The following is a 27,276-nucleotide window of genomic DNA, read 5'->3' as shown; positions in this document are numbered from 1 at the left end:
TCGCCGGCGGCGCACGGCCGCCGCTAGGCGCGGCCGCCCTTGCGACAGTGAGGGCAAAGGAAGGGCACTGCTGCCGCTGCCGCCACAGGCACGCGCGGCTTCGTTTTGCGACGCTGGCGGAAGCGCTTTGTGGCAGCGGGGGCGCGGTGAGGCGCGGCGGTGCCGGCCGGCGTGAGGGGCAAGGGTCTGTGTGGGCACTGCGGGGCTCACGGAGCTCCCTGGGGTAGACCGAGGATGCCCTTGGGCCTGTGTGCCCTGTGTGCCCTCAGGGGCCAGGTGCCCAATTCAGTTAATTACGACTGGGCCGCTGAGTTGTCCAGATATTTCTAGTACTGCTTCTTCTAATTGTGTCTGTTAAACAGAGATTCGGTGATACTTGTCGAAAGGCTGAGAGAGCTGGGGGTGTTCAGGCTGGAGAAAAAAAAGACTCCAGGGAGACCTTGCAGCACCTTTCAGTGTCTAAAGCGACTACAAGAGCACTGGAGAGGGACTTTGGATAAGGACATATAGTGGCAGGACAAGGGAGAACGATTTTAAACTGACAGAAAACAGGTTTAGATTAGATATTAGGAAGAAATTCTTTTCTGTGAGAGTGTTGAGGCACTGGCCCAGGTTGCCCAGAGGAGCTGTGGATGCCCCAGGCCTGAAGTGTTCCGGGACAAGTTGGATGGGGCTTTCAGAAACCTGCTCTAGTGGAAGGTGTCCCTGCCCATGGCAGGCGGTTGGAACAAGATGATTTCTAAGGTCCCTTGCAACCCAAACAATTTAATTATGTTACAGAATTAAATCCTTATTTTGAATGAAACTGGCATTATGTGATTTGGAGTCTTTCAGGACAAATAAGCGTTCATTGGAGAGTCGCTTGGAAAAAAGAAATAAGGAAATAAAAAAAGCAGTGGGCATAAAAACTATAAACCGGTTGTTGCCCAGCGCACGCTCGGTAGAGCAGCATTGCGTTCTTTAGAACTACATTTCCCAGCGTGCCCCGCAGCGCTCCCACGCCTGCGCCCCGGGCCCAGGACCGACCCGTGGCAGCCCCGGTCCGTGGACATGGAGGGAGACACCGGATCTGGGGTCCCGGCGCTGTCGGGCGGGGATGGAGCGGGCGCGGGCCAGGGCTTGGGTCCGGCCCATGAGGACCGGGACATGGAGGGGGCCCCCAGCTGCTCGGGGTCGCGCTCCCTCCCCTTCGAGTTCGAGCGGGGTCGCTCGGAGTCCAGCGGCGATGAGGACGACGACGACGAAGACGACGAGGAAGAGGAGGTGGAGGAGGAGGAGATGGAGAGCGACACCAGGGCTCGGTTCGGAACGGATGACGGGGAACTCGATTCGGACGACGACCGAGAGGTAAAGGTGGCGGGAGGGTGCCCGGGGCACGCCAGGCCCCGCTCCCGGCGTGCCCCGCGTGTTGTAATGGACTTTTTATTATTTTTACTATTTTGTTATATTTGTTATTTATTTTAATATATATTTTATTATTATCCGAGTTCATTTCATCTGTCTCATTTAAGTGAAGCCCTTGCAAACTCTCGGCGTGGCTGAGCGGGTGGTGGAGGGTGGTAGACCGTGGCACGTGGGCGAAATGAATGGTGTTATTGAGGGAAAGAAAGCCTTTTAGTTGGGCTTTGAGACGAGAGGAAACGTAAGAATCTAATGTGGCAGCTCTTTCAGACACATCTCAGTCGCTATTGAAGAAATTTGTTCTTTTTTGAAATTGTATTATTGAGCCACGAAAGCTGTTGTGGAACTACTTGCGTGCGTTCCCGGGAAATGTTCTTCATTACTAGGATTCAAAGCAGTGAAATTTCAGCCTTTGCCTCTGTGTGTATTTGTATAATCCGTAACTGTGTGTACAAACAAGAGATGACTGTCTCTTGTCATGCAGACTCTCTATGTCTTGATTTGGGACTCCAACTGAGCATTGCTGAGCATTTCCAAATAATAATGTTATTTACCACCCCATCCACTTCAAGCTTGCTGGTTATGTGATATTTTGTTAAAAGAGTTTATCCAAAAGAACTTCTTCCAAAATGATTGCTTAAAGCTTTCTTTTTAGGTATGATTCATTAAATAAATTGGATTACTGTTGTCAAAATGCTCAATTTAGAAGACTAGGTAGAAGTCTTCAGAAAAGAGCTGTATATGAGAAGCAACTGATCTGTTAGGAAAACCCATCCCTGTAACATATTGAGCCCATTTTTTCCCATGGTTTTACAGCTATGGTATTTTGGAAGCTGCAGGGAATTTCATGGCTTAGCTTGTGTATTCAAACTTACCAATTTTTGTTTGCAGCGTATGATAAACCTCGCAGAGTTGACCCCCTACATCCTGTGTTCCATCTGCAAGGGTTACTTTATCGATGCTACAACTATTACAGAATGTCTGCACACCTGTAAGTATTTGTCAGTATTGTCTAAGGGTTTAGTTGCAAATTCAAACCAATTCAGCTGTTGAAATGTTCTGAATTCAGAAAAACAATTCTCTGTTTGAAGTGAATGTGTGTTGTGTTTATTCTGTTCCTTAAGCAAGATATATATTGATACTTTAGACATCAGAAAATTACTCAATCAATCAATCATGAAGTCAACTTTCCATATTATGAAGGAAGAAGATGTAGGAAAAGATAAAGCCCAAGTAAGACAGAGGCAGAGCTACTACATACATTTTCTTAAATTTTTTTTTTTTTTGAGTAGGCTCTGGGAATTTGAGTGTGTAACTAAGAAAAGAAGGTTTGTGCGTGGCTCTGCTTTTAATGGACTAGAAAGTTTCCTAAGCTGTTGTTGATGTGAGCTTGTAAATTCACAAAACCCCATAAGCGCCTGTGTGGAAGTACCGGTTCAGATACAGAAACAGTGGTCTGCACCCATGGGACAGTTTGTCCATAATCTGATGAATGGAAATAGGTGGGTAATAAATAACTGATTTCAATGTGCTTGTCTTGTTATTTTTCCGCCTTGATCCTAGTGCCAACAATTTTCACAGTACTAACAGAACTGTTTTCTCTCCAAACTAATAAAACACTTTCTTTGAAGCTAACTCTTTCAGCCACACCCATGTTCATACCTGAATCCAAGAATCCTGGTTTACTAGATCTCCCAAACTTCACACTGTATAGAGGGAAAACTTTTTTCTCTCTATTTTTTATTTTCCTTTTTCTGGAGCACTACTCACTAGGTTGTTCTATAGCACAAAGTATTCAGCACAGTTTGCAATTTACAAAGAGGCACAGCTGTTAGTAAGGACAGCATAATGTTGCAAATGCAATAGTGGTGGTGTTTTAGAACTTTCCTGAAAAATGCTATGGAAAAGTTTTCTCTGTTCAGGCTGATGGGGAGCTGACTTGATAGTAGGTTATTTATTCTAGGTATTTCCACTTAGTAGCTTTCATTCCAAATTTTAAAGGACTTGTAAAACATAATGAAAATGGCAGTTATGATTTCTTAAGTTTCTTACCTTGTTTCTACTGAAAGTGTTTGTAGGGTGCTTTTCAGCAGTCAACATTCTGCCTTAGCTCTGCTCAAATTCTGCATACACATTGAACACTCACCCATGCATCCTTTGGATTAGGAGTGTTCAGTGATTTCATTTTGTCTCTGACAAATTTTGTATGGGAAGTCTGGGTGTATTTACCCCTTTTGCCTGAGCAGATGGCACTGTGTAATGGACATGTGACTCCTACTGGTTTCTTTTCTTTACAGTTTGTAAAAGCTGCATTGTGAGACACTTCTATTATAGCAACAGATGTCCAAAGTGCAATATTGTTGTACATCAGACACAGCCCCTCTATAATATCAGGTAATAAATTTGTCCCATGTTTTGTTGTAGAGACTTGTAGTGCTTTCCTATTTGAAACAAAGGAATGGTTACAAGAAACACATTGTGTTCTTTTGAACTATTGTGAGTTTCCACCACAATAATTAAGATAAAAAGACTCTCTTTATTGTTTTATCTAGTTTGTATCAACTTCTAACCATTTCTAGGGTTTGTACCCCTGCCCTGGATATTTTTATGCATTTGCTCAGTGCTACAAGTGATACGAACAATTAACTATTTGCTTTGATTTCCTTTTAAGAGGAAGTCTTTTGGGCATGGTATATTTATTAACTCAAAAAAATTGAGTTTTACCTTCTTGAGCTATTCATGAAGGGAGGTGCTTTAAACACCATGGCTTCTGTTGAAGCTCTGCTGTCAGGATGAGTATTTAGAGATGTGAAGTTGCTGCTCTGTCACTCTATGTACATCCCATTTCAAGTTGTATTTGGCATCTTCGTTACAGCTTACTGAAACCATTTTGTCTTGCACCAAAGATTTATTTATTTTTTTTCATAGACTGGACCGACAACTGCAAGATATAGTATATAAATTAGTTGTCAACCTGGAGGAAAGTAAGTCCCTTTCTTTTTTATATTACTGTGTAAAGATTGAAAAGAACAGAAAACAGAGTAATTCAAAGTCTTGTTTCTACTATGGACTCCTTAAAATAGTTTTGTGATGTTTGGTTATAAGTTGTAATGAATTAACTGTGACAACTGGCATCTTTTTGGCTGCTAAATGCTATTGTGGTAGTGATGTGTACCATATCTCATGAAACACAGTTGTCACAGTATCCAGATAAACATGCAAATAATATTTCATAGTCATTCCTCTTACTTTAGTAGAGCTAGATCATATTATTCTGTGTAAAGAGTTCACTTGGCTCAGTAGGAAAAAAATGCTGAGACTGATTCTCTCAAGTGCTTTTATTTTTTCCTCATTGCTGTATTTACTCATCTGATTTTAGATGTGTTCACTGTCTCATATCATTTATCTTCAACTTTGGGAGCCAGTTATCCTGCACAGTCCCCCTGGGTGGGCTGAGTGAAATGTACAATCTAGTGGATTATGGACTATAGATGATACTGCTTTGTATACCATGAACGTATATGTAAAAAATATATGTGTATATAAAAATGTGTGTGTGTATATATAAATATAGTATAAAAATACTGTGCTTTAAGTGAACATGTTATAAAATACCATGTCATGTTATAAGGTATGACAGCCAGAAGGATACTAGTTCCTGCAGCTTTTTCAGTATTATTCATGGCCGGTTTCTCTGATTTCCTCACAGTTTTTACTAATAAAATTGTAGTCAGGGTTTCTTAAGTATCTCAGACTCATGAAATACTAGTGGTGGTGAAGGTCTGTAGAAAGTTGGAAAGTTTTTACTGCTCTAACCATTCAGACCATTTTCTCATTGAAAATTGGTCAATGAGAGCGGATATACCCAGCACCTGAAACATTTCAATCTGTCTTGTGCATTTTTTTTCAGGAGAGAAAAAACAAATGCATGACTTTTATAAAGAAAGAGGATTAGAAGTACCAAAACCAGGTGAGCTGTAATCACCCTAAGAAACACTGTTAAGGAAATACCAAACAATTTATTTTAAGGGCTTTTTTTAAAATATGAGTTCACAACTGAAGATGGAAGTACTACTGGAAATATGGGAGTCTTACTTATCTGGAAATTATAACTCACAGATCTCAGATTGCAAAAATAGATTAATTGGCAACGCTTAAACCTTGATCATGGTTGAATTGTTTTAAACTACGTATTTGCTTACAACCAGGAAATATACATAAAATGTGCATTAATGTTATTTTCTGGCTGTTAATAACTAATAAACATTACAAAGGAGTAAAAATGAGAGCTTCAAAGTCTGCTAAACAGTCAGGGATTATTCTAATTATTTTGTGTCGTCTTATCAAACAAAGCTCTTTGGAGAGTTCTGTGCTGAAAGCTATTAAAATTCTGATTCAGCATAGAAAGTAGGAAGAGCTGATTTAGTAATAAAAAAAGAGGATTAATTGCATGGGCTTTTTTACCTGGTGAGCTATTTTGTTTTGCTCAGTGCATGTTAGTATCTTATGCTGCTTTTATTTCAAGTTATCTTTGCATTTTGGCTACTTGAATATTTTAGCTGTCCCACAGCCAGTTCCTCCGAGCAGAGGAAGACCTCGAAAAGTTCTGGGCTCAGTGTTCCGGATCCCACCAGAACTTGACATTTCCATACTTCTGGAGTTTATTGGGTGAGTTGTGGGTAACTGTAAGAGCAATTGACTGACAAGAGTGCTGCTAACATGTGATGGACCATTCACTGGCTCTTGGTTTTCATTAAATGTGCATTTCTTCCATCTCAAATAGTAATGGGGAGCCAGTTTTAACTTACAGTGCAGTAGTGACAGCCAGCTATGCACAGGTAGATGATGCAGATAACTGAATGTTTAAGATGTATCTTCCTATAAAAGTAGCTTCCTAGGAAGTACAGTTTTAAAATGTAGATGTGTTTTATTTTTAACAAAGTCGTTGCAGTCTCAGTAAACTGAACAGAGAAATCTCTGTCTGTTCCAGTCCCTGATCCCTGTAGGTGGCAGCACCGGTAATGCTGGGTCTGCTCAGAGGCTTTCAAATAATAAAGTTTTTAACACTGTGAATCCACATACCTGCCTTAATTTCAGTGTTCATTTTCTTCGTGACTGACTTGCAGAAGTCAATTTAGACCTCAAACCTAGTAAACTTGTACCTGCCTGATAAACAAGATGACTTTTGAATCTGTTTTATTTGGTTTTTTGGTAGTTTTATTTTGAATGTCCAGCATTGGCAGCAAAGCAGGTAATGCTTTGTGCAAATACCTTCTATACCATGTGGAAATGTCCACTGTGGTTTTGTTATTTCTATGAAGGAAAACACAGAATATTTCTAACAAAAAAAAGATGGCTTAACACCATCTACTTTGTATTTTATTTTAGTGACTTTTTAAACCTTTGATAATTTATATTGTCAAAATCAAAGAGGTTATTTTGGCAATGAGATATTAGTAAAGCAATTAGGATAAGAAATCTTGGACTAGATTGGACCAGGCAGAGAAATTGTTACTTTGAAAGACTGACTGTTGACATTGTGTCTCTACAGTTTATAATGTGGTCACCAGTGGCAGTGGAACTGTATCAAAGAAAATGACAGCTGTAGTGAAAAAGCTTTTTGATGTTTGTTTCATAGTTCATGACAGATTTCCTTAGCTCTGTTTGATAGCTGGTACATATTTAGACATGGAGATATTCAGTCACAGTGACTTGAAGTGCCATGTTAATGTGTGGTCTGCACAAGTGTTACATTTATTCGCTGTAGCAAATGATCAGCTGATTTATAGCAATGTTTGATTTTTTGCCAGCTCCAGTGCAATGAAAATACTGCACTGTTTCTTCTCTCATATGTACATACTTGCTAATGCAATGCAAGAATAATGAAATGTCATGTATTTGCCTTAATTAATTGAGAAATTTACACATTGCACTACAAGAAGGAGGTGTGCAGTATAGGTTATCGATGGTAGATCATGTGCTCAGGCTGTGCAGATCAATGAACTTTGGCTGAAGCCAGCTGGAAATTTGGTTATTTGCCACCTTTGCATGTATTTCACATTCCAGAGGAACATATGCTGCTTTCTTGATTTCCTAGCATTAATTAGCATTAATGCTATCAATTAGCACTAATGCATTACTAATTAGCATTAATATTGTCATATGAACAGTCTGGAATGCCAGCATCTTGCCCAGAGAGCCCCTTAGGTGGTTGGTTGTGTTCTGTCAGTAACTTCTTAGGTAATATCTGTAAAGTTTCCAAATATCAAGGATCATGAAGTATGAATGTTTAAGCAGCATCAATATTGCAACCTACTCCTATGAAAGTTAGTGTTATATTGTGTTTAAAAATTGCTTTAGGCTACATTGGTTTTTACTCACATTTTATGTGGACAAATCTTAACATCATAAATAGCTGAATTCACAAGAAGAGTGGAGCAGAAGAATAAAGGGTAGGAGAAAAAGATACATAAATTCAGTCCAATATTAATTTATGTATGGTAATTTAGTGAAAGGAGAAGCCTGAGTTGGGAAAATAAGTGGATATACAAGACTCATAAATCAGTAAGTCACTGTTACAATAAAGAGCTTGAGGATATTAATAACTGATGATCTTAGCAATGTTGACTATTTACGCTTTTGTTTTTTCAGAGCTAATGAAGGCACAGGGAATTTTAAGGTACAAATGTGATTAAATTTTTTTCTTACCATTTACTTCAGAAGGAATTATAACCTGAGTATATTTAATTTAGTTTAGTTTTCTTATACTGAGCACAGCTGGAGCTTTCATCAGAATAATAATAACCAATCTTGTATTACAGTGTATTTCAAACCTATTGTTGTATAACATCACACCTACCCAGTATTTTTTGTTTCTTTTTATCCTCATATATCACAGTATTTTTTTCATCTTCAGTATCATCTCCTACCCTTTCTTGTCTCATATTTGACCTTCTTTCTGCCTTATTTATCCTGAGGTCTTTGGGCCACACAGAAGGGCTGTTTAAAACATTCAAAAAATAATCAATTGCTTATTATTTTTTAAATGTTTAAACAGCATCTGGAGTTTTAATATGTATTTAATCCATTTGCTATGAGGTAATCTGCAGGTAGATCAGAGAAGGGTTGTAAAATGTAAGCTGTTTCCCTGTTATTGGGCTGTTGCTTGAGTTTGGAGTTTATGAGGGATTAGTTCCAAAACCTTTAACTTAAAATCTTTATTTATTCTGTGTAGCCTTTGGAAAAGAAGTTTGTGCGTGTTTCTGGGGAGGCAACAATTGGACATGTGGAGAAATTCCTCAGAAGAAAAATGGATCTAGACCCTGCTTGTCAGGTACATCACTTGCTGTAGCAGTCACAAGTTGTCTGTGCTTTGGACAGACATTTCCGTTGTTCATTAGATTCTAGAAGTAGTGTTAGAGTTTTTTATGTAGTAAGGATTAAAAAATTGTTTGCAATGTTGTGAGCTGCAAGGAACAACTAACTCATTTGCAACCTGTTCAGATTTTCATAATACTGTACTAATGGGACAGAATTTCTAAAGAGTCATGTAAAATTTCAGAAAATGAAATTCAAAGCCAAGAGATTCTGCTGTTTTAAAGGTAAAACTAGACAGGAAGGTGAGAATGTGGGAGTATTCCCACATGTGAGAGCATGCAAAGGCAGAGACAGATGCAGGCTGAATAATAATAAAATTTAACTGAAGGTAAACAAGGGCTAAGAAAGAATTATAGTATGGATGGATGCGTTGAAATTAAAGGTATGAATGCAAACACAGACACTTTCCTCCAAATAAGAATTCAAAGGAGCAGAATATGGTACAAAAGAATTTAGCTTCATATTTCTCAACCATTTTGAGAGGAACTGCATGTCAAAACCAGTTTCCAATTCTTCAGTGTATTTCAGCAGCCATTCAGTTGGGAAATTGCAAGAGTTTCATAATGTGTAAATAATTGTTAAAGCTGTAAATTCCTGCAAGATGAAGCTAATGCTGATGTGAATAGAAATGATAGAAGTTTAGTGCTGGGTTTGGAATTAAGGCTGTTTTCATACAGCAGTAGCTGTGGGACAGTACAGCATGGCTGTGTGCCTCAGTAGTGAGGATTCATGCTGCATACCTTTTCAGTGGTGACAAAGCAAATGAGATATAAATTATTCATCCTGCAGAGGAATTAATTTAGTTTCATTTGCTGGTTTCCTCTCAGTGAGAGACCATCTAGCTTCTACATGGTGATGACTTGATATTCTAAACAAATAAAAGTATCCTCAAAATGAGGCGGGAGAAACGTCTTGTATTATTTAGTCATCGTTTCTTTGAGGGGAAGGAATTGCTTTGTTTATTTGGATTTTCTTAAATAGCACATCAGAATCTCAATTTTCAAGAGCATGTGTCTTGGAAACTGCAGGTGTCCATCTTTCAAAATCAGCCTGGGCCTGTGTTTTGGGTGTCTTTCAGACTGTAAAATCTTTACATCATCTGTTAAGAGAACTTGAGAATTTTTCAGCTGTTAGTTACTTTCTACTTGGACTTTGCCAGACAGGTACAATCTCATATTGGTGGGTACATGTTACTACATCTTAAGAGCTGATGATTTCATAGACTTCCTTTCTCAGGATGTTGCTTGATGCTGAGCTGGTCACTCCTATCTCTGCTAGTATGAAGCTTGTCATTGTGGTGTAAGGCACAATCATTGGCTAGCTCTAATCCTGGACTCTTCAGTGCAAGCCCTGCCTGTATGGAGGAAATGATAAATCTTCTTTCTTCTACAGACAGTTGCCTTGGCTGTCTTTTTTTCTCATCTTAAATGATGTGCTCCCATTTATTTTTTTTTCAGCAAGTATTTTTCTGGTCATTAGAAACCTATAGTTGATTTTTATGCCCCGAGTCATGACTCTTGTCTTGAAGATATCCAGGCTCACTTTTAAAAATTTAGAAATCTGGGAGATGAATCTGGAAGTATTTTTTTCTAGCCTGAGTGATCATTTCTTAGTCTTATGGGGGCTAAGGAGTGTATGTACTGAGCTGTTACCTTCTCATGGTAGTACACAGAACTGAAGGTGATGGTTTGTTGGTAAACATGCAGAAAGTGAAAGATATGTCAGATATGTCATTGAAGATTAATAAACCTAATGAATCATGTCTTACTCCGGCTTCCCAGGATGGCTAATAAACTGTAAAACAAAATTAAGGAGAACCTGATTCTGAATTAGCACAAGCAGAAGAATTCAGAGAACTAGATTACAAACCATATGTGCAAAGAATTGAAATGTATTTCAAGAAATAAGCAAAGAAGATTTTTTGCTGCGTTTTTAGTTTGCTCTAGAAATTTGGAAGTGTTGAGGATGGCAGTGGTTCATTTCCTGTCAGCTTCCCCAATGTATGTTAAAAAATAAATAGATACTAACTTTGGACAAGGTCTTCCTTTTCATGTTGCTTCTTTAGTCTTAATTTCCAACTATCTTCATTACCTAAAATAATCCATTTTTATATAAAATGTCTTGAGTTGGGTGTTTTTAGCTTGGGACTGGAGTCCAAGAATTTGATTTCCATGTGAAGCTTGGAAGTTTCTTTCAGAAACTTATGTTTCAGACATACTGAATTAAAGTGCACTACATTTGCAGTACTTTTTATTACATTTACCTAGAGAAAATTTATTGCAATAGTGTTGAATTGCATCTTACTTGGGACTTTGAAAGATTTGACTGTAAGGTAGGCACAGAGTATATTAATTTCATTTCTGGTTTCGTTGTTGAAACTTCTCATGAAGACACTAGGTGTGGTTGTTTTGTGAGTGCAGTCAGTTTCTACTGAATATCAGCTTAGTTTGACAGTCTTCAAAATACTATCTGAGAATGTTTCAGTCATTCGTTGTTAATGATAGAAGGTATGTTCCCCATAGAACTCCTGGCTCTCCCTAGACACCTCTGACTTAATCTTTTTGTTTGGAATATGAGCTAATACTTGCCCTTCTTCATTGACCTGCACAAGTGCAATGGATTTAGGTTAATGAAAATGTGAAATAAGCCATCTGTCTTGTGTGGAGCAGTATATATGAAAGTCTAAAAAGTAGTTTTGAAGCTATTGCCTTTGTTCTTTTTTTCCTACTCTGAAGCTTCAAATTACTTTCAGACTTCTGTATTTGCATTTGCAAATGGATTATGCTTTAAATTCTCTAATTTATCTGAAGGTTAAGGCTTAATTTATTTTTATCTACCTCTTGAGCTGGCAGACTGTAGTTTACTCTTTCTGATGCTTTGTTGTGAACTCTGTGCTTTGGGCAATGATTAATTTTCCGTATGTGTTTATGTATCCTTCTAATTACAAGGTCTCTCTTGAATATTCTTGCTGGAATTTGTTGTGAGAGGGTGAAAATAAATCTTTAGAAACTGGAATTTCCAGTAATAGCTAAGTAGGTAACATCTGGTAGGAGCTAAATACAGGTTGTAGTGTTTGGAACCCAGTAGATTCTTTTCTTTGGCAACAGAAGTTTTCTTTCAAGTGTGATTTTCCTTGAGCCCCTCCTGCAGCAGCAGTATTTCTTCCTGCTTGTTCTTCTGTAAGGATGAGAGAAATTGCTGAAAGACTTGCAGCCCAGCTGTTCGGAATTCATTAACGTAGCTGATGGAACGGAAATGTTCTTTAACCAGATGTGCATTCCTAAAAGTGTGTGAACTGCAGTCTTGGGGGAGACTGGGGAAAGGACTCTGTGCTCATACACAGTGTAATTGTTGATTCAATTTCTTTATGCCAATCTTAGAACCTGGAATAAAAGCATCTAGGGCCTCTGGAAAGTAAACAGCAGCTAGAGGAAATTGGAAATTCTGACAACTTTTTGAATAACTAGCCCAAATACTCATGTCAGTCTCTAAAACTTTGTGTTTTCCTTGTCCTTCCCTGGGTGGTATATGTTGGTTTGGAAAATATTGATTGAAGCCTACTGCTTTCTGGACCAAATTGTCCCTTGGGATGAGTCTTATGTGAAGTGTCCCTTCCGTGAACTTTTTCTGTTTTTATTTCTGTCTTACTTAGTAAGCATGAATTTATAATTGTCTGTTATGGTGGCTTTTAGAGAAATAGCTCTAATAGCAGACATGCCACCAAAAGAAAAGAAATGGCATAATGGAAAACCTAGTTTATTTTAGTAAGAATTTTAGCAAAAGTGACGGAGTATTCAGCAGATCCACCTTCATGCTTCCTTTCAACCAAATGTCAAGCTACAGTTACTGCTGTCTCAGGCAATCAGTACTAGTTGACTTCAATTTTACCAGTCATTTGAAATTTTAGTAAATTCATAGCTCTTGTGGTGCTGTTAGCGTTTGGAAACACACATAATCTCAAATAGATTATATGCAGGTGTTTTATTGAAGTGCATGGGAACTAGGGGTATTAGCAACCCAAATCTAGCTCCACTGTCTTTGTTCAAAATGCACATATTTATACAATTTCAGCTCTAACACTAATCACTGTAACAACCTTATTGATATTGCTTCATTAGAGTGTAGCCCAAGCTTGTACAAACTCGTATGAATCTTATCTATAGAAATATATATATATATATATCTAGATAGAGAGACATCTGTATCTTAGAAACTCCAAATACTGATCCCCATTACTATAAACATTCTAGCTTGCTAAATTATCCCAATATCAAGCATTCTTTCAGCCAAGTTATACAAGATTTTCAGAAACATTTAACCCTGTGCTAACATTTCCCCCCTTTGAAAGTATTTCACTTTATTACTATAAGTATAATGTTTTCACTATATACAGTCCTTTAGCTTTTGAGTTTAGACTTGATGTTCATCTTCAAATCCACAGTTGTCATAAGTGTTGTTGCAGACTGGAGGATCTGGAGATGACAAATGCATATGTGCATCTCTGTCCTGTGTCAGGATACTCTTTTCTTTATCTCTCCTTTCAGAACCTTGTAGATTAACCAAATTACTAAGAGCATGATCAGTAAGATTATCACACTCTCAATAATAGATTTGTTCCATGAGCTCACGTTCCGTCCTAACCTTTCAAAGATTTTATCTAACCGACTTGTGGTCAGATCTTCCCATTCTTTCTGTGCCTCATGCTCTATTTGTTTCAACTGATTGACGTTGTGTTCTACATCTGCAGTTACATTTGGGATGTGAATGCAGCAATGATCAATTTGTCCTTTTAGGTATCTGCATACTCCATGTTCTTTTAAAATTAACAAATCCAAAGCCAATCTGTTTTGCAAAGTCATTTTAGTTGTGGCTTGTAATTGTACATTTAGTTCTCTAAATCCTTCCTTGGTGACTCTTGCTAATCCTTCTACCTGACCTGTAAGTTTGTACAGCATTTCCCTATTGTAATTTGCTATTGGGCCAAATAAGGATTCCAGGGCCCACCCAAATTTTACACTACTAGAGGGTTCCTACCAATTTTCTTCATCTCGATTTCCGTTTTCCTGAACTTCCTGTTTTGTCCTTATTTGCAGAAGATCATGCTTTCCTTTAAATGGGGATTTCTTCCAAATTGGGCATAAGGTGGGGAGGCCTAAAGTAATTTCCTTTACCTTTCCATCTACAGGCAGGTGTGTTGTCCAGGTGCCATCACTTGATGCCCATACAAATTGGCCTGGACTCTGAATTGTACTTCTACTACATACCACTTTCTGAATCACTTGTCCTGTTTTATAATTTATTTTACCTTGTCTGTGTTTGATTCTTCTGCAGGCACATCCTGCAGAGCTACTACCAGTGGTGGCATTTGTTTTATTTCTTCATCATCAGAAGTACAGTCATAAGTTTTGTTACATGCCCACCAATTCACTTTGTCTGCCTCTATTCTACTGCTGGTTGCAATGTTCCATACCCCTGGATCTGTTTCATTTTCAGAGCCTTCCCACTTAATGCATCAATGGGTATCTGCCATATATTGGAATTTTTGAAGCACACTCGTTGACCATGCACTGTCCCAAGCCTCAATTTGATCTTTCTCCTCTTGCCCTTCACACCTCCATACAAGAACAGTATCTGAAACATTTTCTCTAACCTTTTCATATTTTAGCAAAATACATTCCCACCTTGCATTGTCATCATTTGAAGTCATGGAAAGGTCCCAATCTATGATTTGCCCCACTTTGCCTTGGATTAAAACACAATCTTGTTTCTTCAAAGGTTTCATCCACTCTCCCACTATCTTCCAGGCATCTTTAATTACTTGTCTCGTCTCTGGTACCTGCTTACATGCAATTGTTTTGTTCTTTTGTATTTTGGGTAATTTTGATGTTATGATTCCCCAATTTATTTGATCTCCTGCTGCTTTTGGTATTGGCAGACAAGCAGTTATTCTGCTGGTGTTTTGCATATTGGCGAAGTCTGTAACTAATCCAATCATTACATTTTCTGCCTGAATTGTGTTGGAGACTTTTATCACTTGTGGTTTTGGCTGCACCCCCACATCCTTCACATCCTTCTTAATTCCAGAGTGAAGAGTTGTCAGCTGATTCTTTTGCATTTCACATCCCAAAGTAACACTAATTCTTGCTGATGGCACTAGTGGCCATAAAATTATCACCATTACAATTACTAACAACCTAGACATTTGAAACAGTTAAACACATTTTATCTGCAGCTTTGCTGGTCCTACAGTTTGTGCAGTCCACAGTTCAGGGAGAACCTTCGTCACTCTGGTGTGATGTATCCAGAGATCCTCTCCAGCTACCTTGACTGCTGTAAAAGTGGTCAACAATACTTGATAGGGTCCATTCCACCTTTCTTTAATAGTTCCTCGTTCCAGGTTTTAACGTACATTTCATCTCCTGGGGGGATGTCATGAACTGGATTCTCAAGAGTCAGCGGCCTATTCCACACGAGGGCGCTCCAAAGCCAAGCTAGAGTTTTTCCGAGGGACAGAACATAATTCTACACCTCTTGCTTCCCTGTAACATGTACATTTGGATGAGGTTCAGGGGATTCATATGGTTACCTATACAATATCTCATAAGGACTGACTGACATCCCACTCCTAGGCTTTATCCAAATCCTCAGCAGTGCTATTGGTAAAGCTTGTGGCTACTGCAATTTAGCCTCTTGGCATATTTTACTGATTTGCCTCTTTGATGTCTGATTCATCCTCTCTACCTGTCCACTTGATTGGGGTCTCCATGGGGTATGGAAATCCCAAGCTATTCCCAGCAACCTACTTACCTCTTACTACTGTGGCTATGAAATGTGGGCCCCTATCTGATGATATTCCTAGAGGCACCCCGAATCTTGGAATGATTTCTTGTAGTAACCACTTCACTATTTCCTTTAATTGGTTTGTGCAACAGGGAAGGGCTTCTGGCCGTCCAGAAAATGTGTCAACTCCCACTACCAGATATTTGTATTCTCGAGTTCTTGGTAATTCTACAAAATCTACCTGCCAATAATCTCCTGGTTCTATTTCTACCTGAATTCTTCCTAGGTGTGTCTGTCATCTAGCCACTGGGTTCTTCTTTAAGCAAATTTTACACACTGACATTACTGATGTTGCCATTGTTAACATCCGCACCGAGATTAAATTTCGCTTTAGCAATCTCACCAATGCCTCTGCACCCCAATTACATTTGCTATGTTTAATTTGTAGAATTTCTCTCATTATCAAGAGAGGAGATACCGCAATTTGTCCTTGTGTAGTTACCTACTACCCTTCTGAGTCGATAACTCAGAATAATTCAGATAACTCAGATAATTCAGAACTTCTGAATTCTTTTGTGCATTTAGCAAACATCCCAATCTCTCATCCTCTGTTGAATTTTTTGGTTTCAGATCATTCCCCCAACACAAACTTTCTTTCAATGCCAGGCGTTCTAAACAATGCTGCCCTTTTACACAAGCCTCACACTTATCACTCACAAATGTCTTAACCACCATCAATCCACACTCAGTCTGCCATTCTGGCTTATCTCGCAAATAGAAAAACAGATCAACATATGGAACTTCATCCCATTTTCCCTCCCGCTTACAAAACAACATCAACTGTAAAATGGTGTTATATTGCAAAGAGCCATTCTTAGGCCACTTCTCCCCACTCTCCAGGACATATTCTGGCCACCATGTATTAAAATAATCAATCAACTTAACCTTACATAAATCATGCTCAAAATTACCCTGTTTCCAATGTGCTAATAAGCACCCCAAGGGAGAAGTACACGGTATGGGAGCACTGCCACCCCAAATCCCTTTAAGTTTCTCCATATTACAGCTACAATACATGACTGATGCTGAACCTGCAACGCTTTCACAGTTCTCTGATGGATGGCACTTAGGCAGTACCAGGAATTCCTCTAGCCCAACTGTGCAGAGCTTTCAGTGCATCTTATCAGCAGGCACCAGACCAGACCTTTTCAGTGCACCTGACCTCTCAGAGGGATGTTGTGAGTGGCGGAGATGGTCGTGGCCGGATGGGCTCCCCGAGAACCCCTCGGTGCCGGCTGGAGTGTGATCGGGTCGTGAACTCGCTCAGCAGCACTCACAGGGTCCCACTTGGGTCACCAAAATGTTAGCATTTGGAAATACACGTTATCACAAATAGATTATAGGCAGGTGTTTTATTGAAGCACGCGGGAACTAGGGGTATTAGCAACCCAAATCTAGCTCCACTGTCTTTGTTCAAAGTTCACATATTTATACAATTTCAGCTCTAACACTAATCACTGTAACAACCTTATTGATATTGCTTCATTAGAGTGTAGCCCAAGCTTGTACAAATCTTATCTATAGGTATCTTAGAAACTCCAAATACTGATCCCTGTTACTATAAATATTCTAGCTTGCTAAACTATCCCAAATACCAAGCATTTTTTCAGCCAAGTTATACATGATTTTCAGAAACGTTTAACCCTGTGCTAACTGTACTGCTGCTTCTTTTGTAAAGGAATATATTCATTCCATTGTATGACACAAGGATTCCTCTGAGACACATTTCACAAATTATTTTTGCACTGACCTATTTTTTTTTCATTGTATGTTCTATTCTCTTGTCTTTATAGAATGAACACTAGCATAACAATTACCAAGCAGAATTTCAGGCTTTGATGCTGGAATTAGGAGATTAAGTGTTTGGTATTCAGAGAACTCTAATACAGTAAATGTGAAAAACTCTTCTCAATTTATTATTAGACACTGGCTCTTTAATGACTGCCATTTGAAACTGGAGCAGCAGATACAACAGTGTACTTTCAAAAAGCATTTTAATTTTGAGAGCTTGTCAGCAGCTGTGACTGTCTGCAGCCTTTATTGGTAAAACGGATTAGATTTTCTGTTTCTGTAGAATATATAAAACATTTATGTGTTACATTTCATTGGGAGCAAGGTTGAATTTACAGTGCCTTATGCTATAAAAAGTGTAGAAGTAAGCTTGTAAAGCAAAAGTAATTAAACTCATGTCTCTGGAAAGCAAAGCAGTCATGTTTGTCTTCCTGCAGTAATAACTGTAGAGGTTAAGAATGCATGGAAGGTAGCAGAAAGAACTGCAGACAATTTTCCAAAAGGAAAACTTATATTTTTTAAGTGCTGGGTTACATACATCAAATGTTGATGCTAAATATATGAGTATGTATGGTTCAATAGCTAATCAGCATTTACTGTTATGTCCACACAAATTTTTGCTTCCTGGCGTCCTCCTGGAAGCTAAAAGCAGAAGTACTGCTGAGCAGTTTACATCTTCTGCACATTAAGAATCAAACATGAGGAGAGTATTCTGCATCATTCTCATGCAATACAGGTGGTACAGTAAATTAGTCCTTTCTGAACCTCTGAGGAGTAGAATTCCTGCATTCCCAAGTCTCAGGACAATATGGTCTGCCAGCATAAATCTTACTAAATCTTTCCACAAAGAACAAGAGAGAGGTAGTAGGTCAGGCTGCAGAAGAAGATAAGTCTGGGGGAGTGGAATAGCTGCAGCTCTGAGTGCATGCTGTGGTGGAAAGTGGCTGTATAAGACAATACGTCATGATATTGCAGTGTGTTCCCCGACTGCTGCAGGGGCAGAGCTTAGGCGGCTTCCTTGCAGAAAGCTGTGGGACTGCTCATTGTCAATGCTCTTATCTTCAATTTTGGGGTCTTGTCAATTCACAAATGAGAGCACTCTCATTTTCTTATGTAGAAATTGCTTATAAGAAAAGTGTAAGCAAGCTCCAGTTGAGAGAAAAAAACAGTGTGATGTTAGCTGCTCTAATTTGGAATTTACATTATGCACAGTAAATCTATGGTAACTTTATAGAGAAGCCTATTTTTCATAATAATCAAAGTAAGGAATTCAAAATACCTGATTAAGGTTTGTGTTTTCCACAAAGTTATTGTTTTGTGGGCAGTTACTAAACAAATTCCCATGGAATTTCAGACACCACTGACACAGTTCAGCTGCAGTGAGGACAATGCATGGTACTGCTGAGGATGCCCTGCAGCTGCACCCCAGCAATACTGACTGAGTGCATGCTGGAGGAGGACTGTGTGATGGAACTGCTGACAGTGGCATGCACCAAGATGCTTGTTTCTATTCAGGCACTTCTTCCACAGTATTAAGTGGAACTAGTCACATGTTTTCTCCCTCAAGATAAGAATGAGGGTAGGAATGGCTCTTTTTTTTGTTGGTGGTGCAGACAAATTTCCTTCTTTTGCAACTGATGAATGACACCAGATGTTTGTGATGGTTTTAATGCCTGATCTCAATACTAAATAGCTTGTTTCAGTGGACACACCAGACTGAATGAAACAATAAACTGTCCTCTCTGTTGAGCAGTGAGCCCAGGTCAGGGTCACCAAAGGCATTAGGGCAGTGCAATAGAGCTGTGAATGCTGAATACATTTGGACGACAGAGGTAAAGATGGCTTTAGTGTCTAACATGCTAGCATTGAGCTCTGCTAATAAAATTGAAAGGGCTTGGATACTGTTTTGCTACTCCAAAGGCAAGTTGGACTTAACCATGCCTTTTTTTTTCACAGGTGGATATAATATGTGGTGATCACCTGCTGGAGCACTACCAGACACTGAGGGAAATTCGTCAAGTCATAGGAGAGAGTGCAGTACAGGTGGGTGGCAGCTGGGGCTTTGTTCTAGGCTTTTTGTTTCAAAACAGAAGACCTCTCTTAAGCCCTCAGGTAGCACCAGTTTGTCTGAAGAAGTTATTTAGAAAAATCTTTCCAATTTATGCAAAATCATTTTTATCTTGTAAGTAGAGTTGTAAGTGTACCATGTTCTTCTTCATCTCATGATGCTCTGGATATGAGGGATTTGTGTTGTGTTTTGTTTTGAGGTTTTTTTTTTCCCCCAAAACAAGTTGCCATCTTACTAGTGATAAAATATACCAGCCATTCTTTCAATTAACATTCTTTGTTTTTCCTCTCTGGCAATTGCATCTCTGCGGGAAATCAGAGGACAAATCCCAAATAAGGCTATCCTTGTGACTGGGTGAGGAGAATAGACTTGCTTATAAAAACATAAACCAAAGATAGAGGGTAATGAATGCAGTAAATGTGCTTTATGCATATTGTATTGGCTCTGGTCACAGCATGAGTGTATGGCCAGGTATTTCTTGTTGATAACTTGCTGTCTTCAGTGTTGCTGGCTTTGCAAATAAGAATGCTTTATTTTAAAATTCTTTGCAAATCTTTTCAAAGCATCTTTAAAGGATCACACCATTTTAAAAGTATTGTAAAAGCAATGAAGTACTCTGCCAAGTGCATTGTAAGATAGAGATGTAAAATTGTGATACATGGTAAATTGTATCTTAATCTGAACTTGGAAGTCTGAAAAGTTAATATTCAATATAGTGGGAAGAAATATTATTAGATAGGTATTTTACTTAGAAAGCAATCTTAGCAGATAGCAGAAGGATTAAAATAGTAGCAAAGTCAGCTCTCCTCACTTGTTTGTGCACACACATGCAGAAACATTTGCATTTAAAATTCCTGCTGAGCTCTCTTATGCTACAGGAAAGTTTCTGTTTTGGGGGCAGGAAGTGAAAAGTTGATTTTGGGATCTCTTGGACTTCGTATCACTTGTACTTGATCTGAATCACTGGGAGGGGTCCCAGAGTCAGGGCAGAGATATTTGGCTCATGTTAATGTTGGCAAACATTAAAATCTGTGAGGTTTGTGCAGTTTCTGCAGTTGCAGGGAATAAATGCCACACCTGATGTCTTAGCTGTTTTATAATAGCATGAAGAAGAAATGAAAACGTAACATAATTCAGTTTGGGGAGCAGGGGATAGAAACTGGGAGGAAGTGGGTACCAGTACAAACTTGTTTCTAACACTACAAGTCATTGCAAGTAAATTCAGCAATCAGCACATAGTGATGGAAATGCCCTCTGTAAAAGCTTCAGTAAACAGCAGGGGTATATCACATGTATGGCTTTAGACTTGAGTTTAGCACGAAAACTTTTCATGTATGAGAAATGCTCTTGGGCCATCACTTCAAGGAATACTGCAGCAGTTTCATTTCTTGTCAGAACTGGGTCTGCCTGATTGATGTTTAGTGATAAAGTACCAGTCAGCAGCTCCACAAAGAGAACAGTTCTCTTTGGATGCATTCTCCAGTGATGTTTCATATCTCATTTATTACCAAATCAGTATGCTAGCAATTAATTCTCACAAAGCTTCTCTGTTGGACAAACAAATAGAAAAGAAACATCTTGGCTTATTGTGAAATCTTGTTTTTTCATAGTCACTTTCGACAGGAAATTTGAAAGACTGGGTTCATCTTTAATTTCTCTTCATATTGTTAGAAGATCTCTAAGGATGCCAAATCATTGCAGTAGGAGTGTTGCTTCTTTTTTGATATTGAAATAATTGTGACATTTTCATATTCTTTAGTCCAACATTATAATATTTTTTAAGAAATCCAGAGGATGCATTTGTAGGATTAAAAAAAACCTTGGAAAATATTTTTAGATAATTACCCATGAAAAAACATCCCAATGGATAGGTCAAGTCTAAAATGGTGAGGGTTGTTTGTTTCTCACCATGACCTGAAATTCAATAAGGGGCACAGTTGTCCTGGCCAGTGAAACTACAAGTACAAAGGAATGTTTGATGAATTTTACATTAAACACCAAGGGCATCTTGTGCCTTTGTAACTTTCCAGCCTTTCCCAATCAGTGTTGGAGCTTGGAATGTCCCTAATAGCTCTCACCAGGATGCTGAGACACTGTTCAAAACTGCTGTTGTCATTTACAGGTTTCTGAGGTTCATTGTATATCCTTCATGCAAAGAATATAGCTTCAGTAGCTACTTCTGCAACAGAAAGTCATTTGAAAGAATAAACATTGGGCTCTTTTATTTAGATGAGTACAGCCACTGTTAAAGGGGAAAAATAGCTGCTATTCTAAGTCACATATTTCTCTTGCAAGTTTGTTCATGTCAGCAATTATTCTTTTTGCAGGGAAAAGTGATTATAAAAATGCAGATAAGTTTCTCTTTAGCAAATATATTAATTTTAACATGCATTCTTTGGTAGCATTTGCAGTGCAGCCTCATATGTATTGTGTGTGATTTATAGTTCTGAACCATAATCACTGTGGGGGTTTTAGTGGCTTTTACTTACTATGAATGGCTAAGAGTGGTTCTTAAGAATTGTTTGTGAAAATATTGGGTGTTGCACTTATTTATTTATTTATTCCTACTGACTAGCACTGTGTAATGATGCCTTAGAGCCTGAGTAAATGAAAGTTTCCTGGAGATGCAAACTAGCAGGATTTTAGTTCTTCTGGATACATTTCTGCCTTTCCAACAAGTGTGGGACGACCAAGTGCGATCTGATGATAAAATAAATATTCCTGACACTGACCCCATAGTAATCTATTTGAGTTGTTTTAATTGGAGTACAGAGGCAACTAATTTTAGTGGTTGAATGTAAGCCATTAACGTGTTCATTTCTGAGTAGTTAATAGAAGGCTAAAAAAGAACCAGGAAAAAATCTTGTTTAATCTTGTAGATGTCAAGATATTTTGCCACTTCTGAAATTGAGTGGTTGGCTAAATCTTCCTAATTAGCTGAAAGCAGGATTTCTAGCTCTGTTTTGGGCAAAACCATAAAAAACTCACTGACAGAATTTATATAATAAGAAACAACTTTGCTGCTTTTTTTTTTTTTTTTTTTACAGTGTAAAGCTTGGCTTTACTGCAAGGAGTGATCAAAGACACAGAGTCTTTTAGAGGCTCTGTTTTTTTATCAGGTGTTGAGATCTGCCTGTAATTAAGAGTTTGATCAAGTAGCTGAGAAAGGAAGCTTGTTATTAACTAAATGGGAATATAACTTCTTCCCTGTATTACCTTCCTCTCCTCTGCTGCACAAATGCAACCTGATCCAAGCTGCTGGTTATTTTCACTAGTTTAAAACTGGGCCTTCTCAGAGTTCTGCATCACTGATGGATATAGTGAGCTCACACATGGGAAAAGCTAAAAGGAGTAGCTTCCTTGATGTCCTTGGCCCTTGGCACAGAGGTTTGGCAGATTATAATGGTGTCTTTGTAGCTCTCACCTTTTTGTAACCCAATGCTATTGTGCTGTTTTTTTGGTGTCCTGAGCTAGGCAGCAAGAGCTGTGCTCTGATTTAATTGCTATGACCTTCTAGCACACGTTTCCTTATGGAAGTGTTTTACTCTTTGCTATGGGGTTATTGAATTTGGAAAGTGAGGCATTTTTTGTTGCTGCTGCTCTTAGAACATCAAAAGGGTTGTATGTGCTGATGTTTTGGGCTGTCAGTTCAACTTTAAAGTTTATAGTTGGGTGTAACAGGTGGAATCCTTTGTAGTTTTTTAGGTCAGGGTCACAAATGTTTGTCCAAGGACATGGGAGGAGCTTTTCTTTTCTTTTGTGCCTAAGTTAACCTTGAGGTTTGTAATGGGCAGTAATAGCTCATTCTCTGTTTGGACTTCCTTTTAATAACAGTATCTAGAGAAAGCAGCTGAACATAGATAGAAATGTGTAATACTTTACAAGTGAATAATTATAGAGTAAGAAGTTACTGGGGTAACTCGCAGCTTCTTTTTGTAGAGAAAGAATTGCTGTGGGTTTGGCCTTGGGTTTAACAGGGCTATTTCCTTTAAATGTCTGAATGCCTTATGTATCATTTCAAAATTATTTATCAAAGAAAATACATTGCAGCATTTTCTTCTTCTAGAAATACTTCTTTCCTTTAAGAAACTGAAAAATAGAGGAAAAGTGGTTTTGACCACAATTTTTCTCCAAAAATAAATTTTGAATGTGTCTTATTTTCTCTTTTGAAGGAGCTAGTGGGCACAAGGAATAAGTACCTTTGGGAAGGTACAACGATGTTTTTATGTACCAAGAGGTTCCTGAGTAACCTCTTAGAACCTGTTCTACCTTGCAGTGCTGCTATCCCAATTTATGCTAATCACCTAGTTAGTTAAAGCTCCTGTCTCCTCCTGTGTCCTTTCAGGAGTTAGCAATGGACTCCTGGTTATTAACAGGGTGAGAAGATGAAGTTAGTTAGTACTAATACATTATCTTACATCCTGTGTATTAACAGATAAAAACATCTGAAGCAAAATACAGTAAAATTTCTAACATGTCTGTTGGTAATAACGTAGATCTCTCTTCAAAACAGAAGTTCTTTTAAAGTCTGTCCATATAAATAGTTGCAGTGCAGTGCCAGATTTCCAGTGGGTATGTGGTGGAAGTGCTAGGCCTTTCAGCAGCTGCCTGTGAATTAAGTGACATAAGGCTAATGGGTCAAAAGTGTCCTGTTTCACAAGTGAAAGGGATTTTTTTATTATGTCGACAATCTTTGAAGAGGAGAAACATGAGTTAATAAACTAATAGTCTGTCATTTGGAGGTTTTTTTAATCCAATGCATTTACTACTTAATAAATGTATATGGTAGTAGTCTGGACTCTTGGGCAACTTTTGGCAGCACCTTCTAGAACTACTTAATGGGTTACATTTTTTTCTGCTCCACAGTACCCTGTGGAAATCAGCACAGCTTTTAAACAAGAGACTATTGTATGATGATGCCATTATATCTTTAATATAAAAGCTGTACCAGATTTTACCTTTTTTTTTAGCACCCTTTTCCATCTCAAAGGGGAGAGGGGGATACAGTTATTTGCCTTGATCCTTCAAACCTTGCATTCTCCATATGGAAAGGACACGGTATAAAATGGTGAGATTGTAGCTGGGATCCTGCCATGGAGCAATTGTTGTACCAGGTGGTGACAGAAATGCCTCATGGAGGAGGGAAAGTGCTATGATGAGACAGTTTATTTCTCTTCTCTCTAGGATGGTCTACTTGTACTGCACTATGGCCTGGTGGTATCTCCACTAACTTAAAGGTGTCTGGAATATCAGAAGGCAAACGAATCTGAAGTCATGGAGCTTCTTCACTGCTGTTTCTCACCAAAGAAGCCATCGCATTTCCTGTGGCAGGAAGCAAGTGAAAGGAACCACCAGTAACTGCTGTGTGCTTGTAATGTAACATCTGACTTTACCACTGTAAAAAATTGCAGCTTCTGTAAGTACAGCTGTAGATGTTGCTATGCTTCATGTTACAAATTACTGTCTTCAAATTTCACTCAGCTCAGGGAAATTAAATGCTCAAAGTAGCTAAATTTTTTTACTTTCTAAAACCACAAGATTTCACAGGGTGAACAGCCTTTTTTTCCTCTAAGCTCTGAGATTTCTCTTGCTAAGTGTCTAGCTAGAACAGTGCTCTCAGGGATGATCTTCAATGAGCAGTATAATTTGTTTTGGGGAAGAAAGAGTCATTTGCCTAAAAGAAAAGTATACTGTGATCATCTGTCTTTGGATGTGATTTGGGGAGAGGAAGGAAACTTCAGAAATGCAGACCAAAATAGGTAGAAAATGATGCAGCATAAGCATTGTTTTTTGAGAAGTAGCATTAACTTTGTTGTTTTTCTTGAAGAAAGACAATTTTGTTTGCACTGGAAATATATTTGCTGGTAGTTTGGCTTATACCAAATGGTGGATCATGCATCTCTAGTCTGAATGGAGATGAGCTAGCTGTAAGCTGGTTAAACTATGCATGAAAAAAAAACGTAGCACCTCTTTCTACCTGCTTGCTGTACATAAATTAATCACTGTCAACCTGATTCTGCTATCATGTAAAATCCATCAACTGACTTGACTGTCAGGAGCATAAATTCATTCACTTTAGCACATACCTCTCCAGCAGCTGTGAAAATGGTCACTTTTCCCACTCTTTCTAATGTGTTTCAATGCACTGTAGTGGAGACCTGGGTTGAGTAATGTAATACCTGCCTGTTGCTACAAGATTCACAGAGGACATTAGGTGACTTTAATTTTAACATGTTAAAATACTAGTTTTTATGACAACTGTAACACTTCAAAATTTTCTTCTGTTTAGTATTTCCATGTTGTGTTGTGCAGCATTAAGGATCAGAGAGCTCTGTGTGTTATGGTCTTGCTGCATACTGGGTTGTCAGTGTAGGGGTTCATGAAAGTTTCCATTAGGCACCAGGCTCTTTCCCTTCCCTACAGTCAGTGCAGAGAAAAGGGAGATTCCTTTATAAGGCATTTCAGATCACCTAAGTTACAGAAGCATAGCGTTCTTAGTGTTGGATGGGCCTCTGGAGATCATCCAGTCCACCCTCCCTGCCAAGGCAGGGTGACCCAGAGCAGGTAACACGGGAATGTGTCCAGGTGAGTTTGGAATGTCTGCAGCGAGAGAGACTCCACACCTTCCCTGGGCAGCCTGTTCAGTGCTCTGCCACCCTCAATGTAAAGAAGTTCTTCCTTCTTCCAGTCCTCCTTCCTTTCTTTTAGTCAGCTGGTGAGGCAGCAGCTCAGTCCAGGGGTGAGGGTTTGACTGAGCTGTACAGGGGTTCTGGAGCTTGGGGACACCTGAGCAGCAGCCCCAAGTTCCATCCAGACAAAGAAGCCCTTAGCTTGGAGGCATGGAGGGGACATTGCCAGGAGCAGCGAGGGACATTGAAGTGTCCCTAAGGAGCAGAGCTACCCCTTGTGGCTCTGCTTGACCCTCTCCAGGAGCTCCTTGTCTTTCTTGTATGGAGGACCCCAGAACTGGACACAGTACTTCAGATGTGGCCCCACCAGGGCTGAGTAGAGAGGCAGGATCACTTCCCGTGACCTGCCGACCACACTCTTCCCAATGTACCCCCAGATTCCATTGGCCCTCCTGGCTGCAAGGGCTCAAATGTATTTGTTCACCGTCAGCCTAAGAGGACTGGCATCCTTTGTCTAAAGAAAGCTTTCATGAATCCTCCCTCAGGTCTTTACAATAAATATTGTTTTGTCTGTGAAGTTGGCACCATAAGAAAAAAAAAATTGTTTGAAGTAATTCTTGTGATGCTTCTAAAAAATGTAACAAAAAGCCTTTTTAGCTACAAACTCCTATTTTACCTTTAAAGTTTGTATAAAAGTAGTGTTTAAAATGCAGCAGAAAATGAGATTATTTTGTAAACACCTTGTGAGTTGTGTTGATAAAAGATTATATATTGTAACAGTAAAATAAACTTTATTTTAGCCAATTTAAAGAAAATTGAGCCCTTGTGTTTCCATGCCATGTTTCCTACATCAGCCTCAGAATTGCAGTAGATGATAGTGAAACAGCTGAATGTGCTCTGGGGTTGTTAGAATGACAAATTTCAATTAAGAGGCTGAATGGTGAAGGGTAATTCAATATCAATCTCCACTGGAGCTAAGTGTGGTATTGTTAGCCAGAATAACATGAAATCTCTGGGACTCTCCTTTTAATGAGGATTTTGGTGAGAAATGGCTCAGTAAAGAAGTCAAGATCATTTTTCCACAGAAATACAGGAGAAATAATCCTGTAATAATAAATAATAAAGGACTCCCTTTTTCATCAACAAGAACATCTTTTCGTGAAAGCCACC

The 27,276-nt window shown here is 38.8% G+C and overlaps 1 protein-coding gene across 2 annotated transcripts; it reads left to right on the top strand.

The window, feature by feature from the left end:
• The first annotated feature begins 107 nt into the window (after positions 1–107).
• On the top strand, positions 108–26,925 carry PCGF6 (polycomb group ring finger 6). 2 transcript variants are annotated; one of them, XM_015633767.3, is made up of 10 exons: positions 922–1,347; positions 2,293–2,392; positions 3,699–3,795; positions 4,330–4,385; positions 5,312–5,371; positions 5,961–6,069; positions 8,053–8,080; positions 8,636–8,734; positions 19,366–19,452; positions 24,662–26,925. In XM_015633767.3, exons 1-10 carry the CDS (start codon positions 1,051–1,053, stop codon positions 24,710–24,712), a joined length of 984 nt encoding a protein of 327 aa, XP_015489253.1. In that variant the 5' UTR covers positions 922–1,050; the 3' UTR covers positions 24,713–26,925. The 2 variants fall into 2 exon arrangements, 1 of the variants encoding a protein (XP_015489253.1); XR_004498111.1 differs by lacking the exon at positions 8,053–8,080 and having other exon boundaries at positions 108–1,347; positions 24,662–24,680.
• Positions 26,926–27,276: the final 351 nt, after the last annotated feature.

Source organism: Parus major, chromosome 6 (genome assembly GCF_001522545.3).
Source record: "Parus major isolate Abel chromosome 6, Parus_major1.1, whole genome shotgun sequence".
NCBI classification, from domain to species: domain Eukaryota; kingdom Metazoa; phylum Chordata; class Aves; order Passeriformes; family Paridae; genus Parus; species Parus major.
The sequence above is the reverse complement of the archived record's forward strand: the minus strand, read 5'-3'. Positions and strand labels throughout refer to the sequence as shown.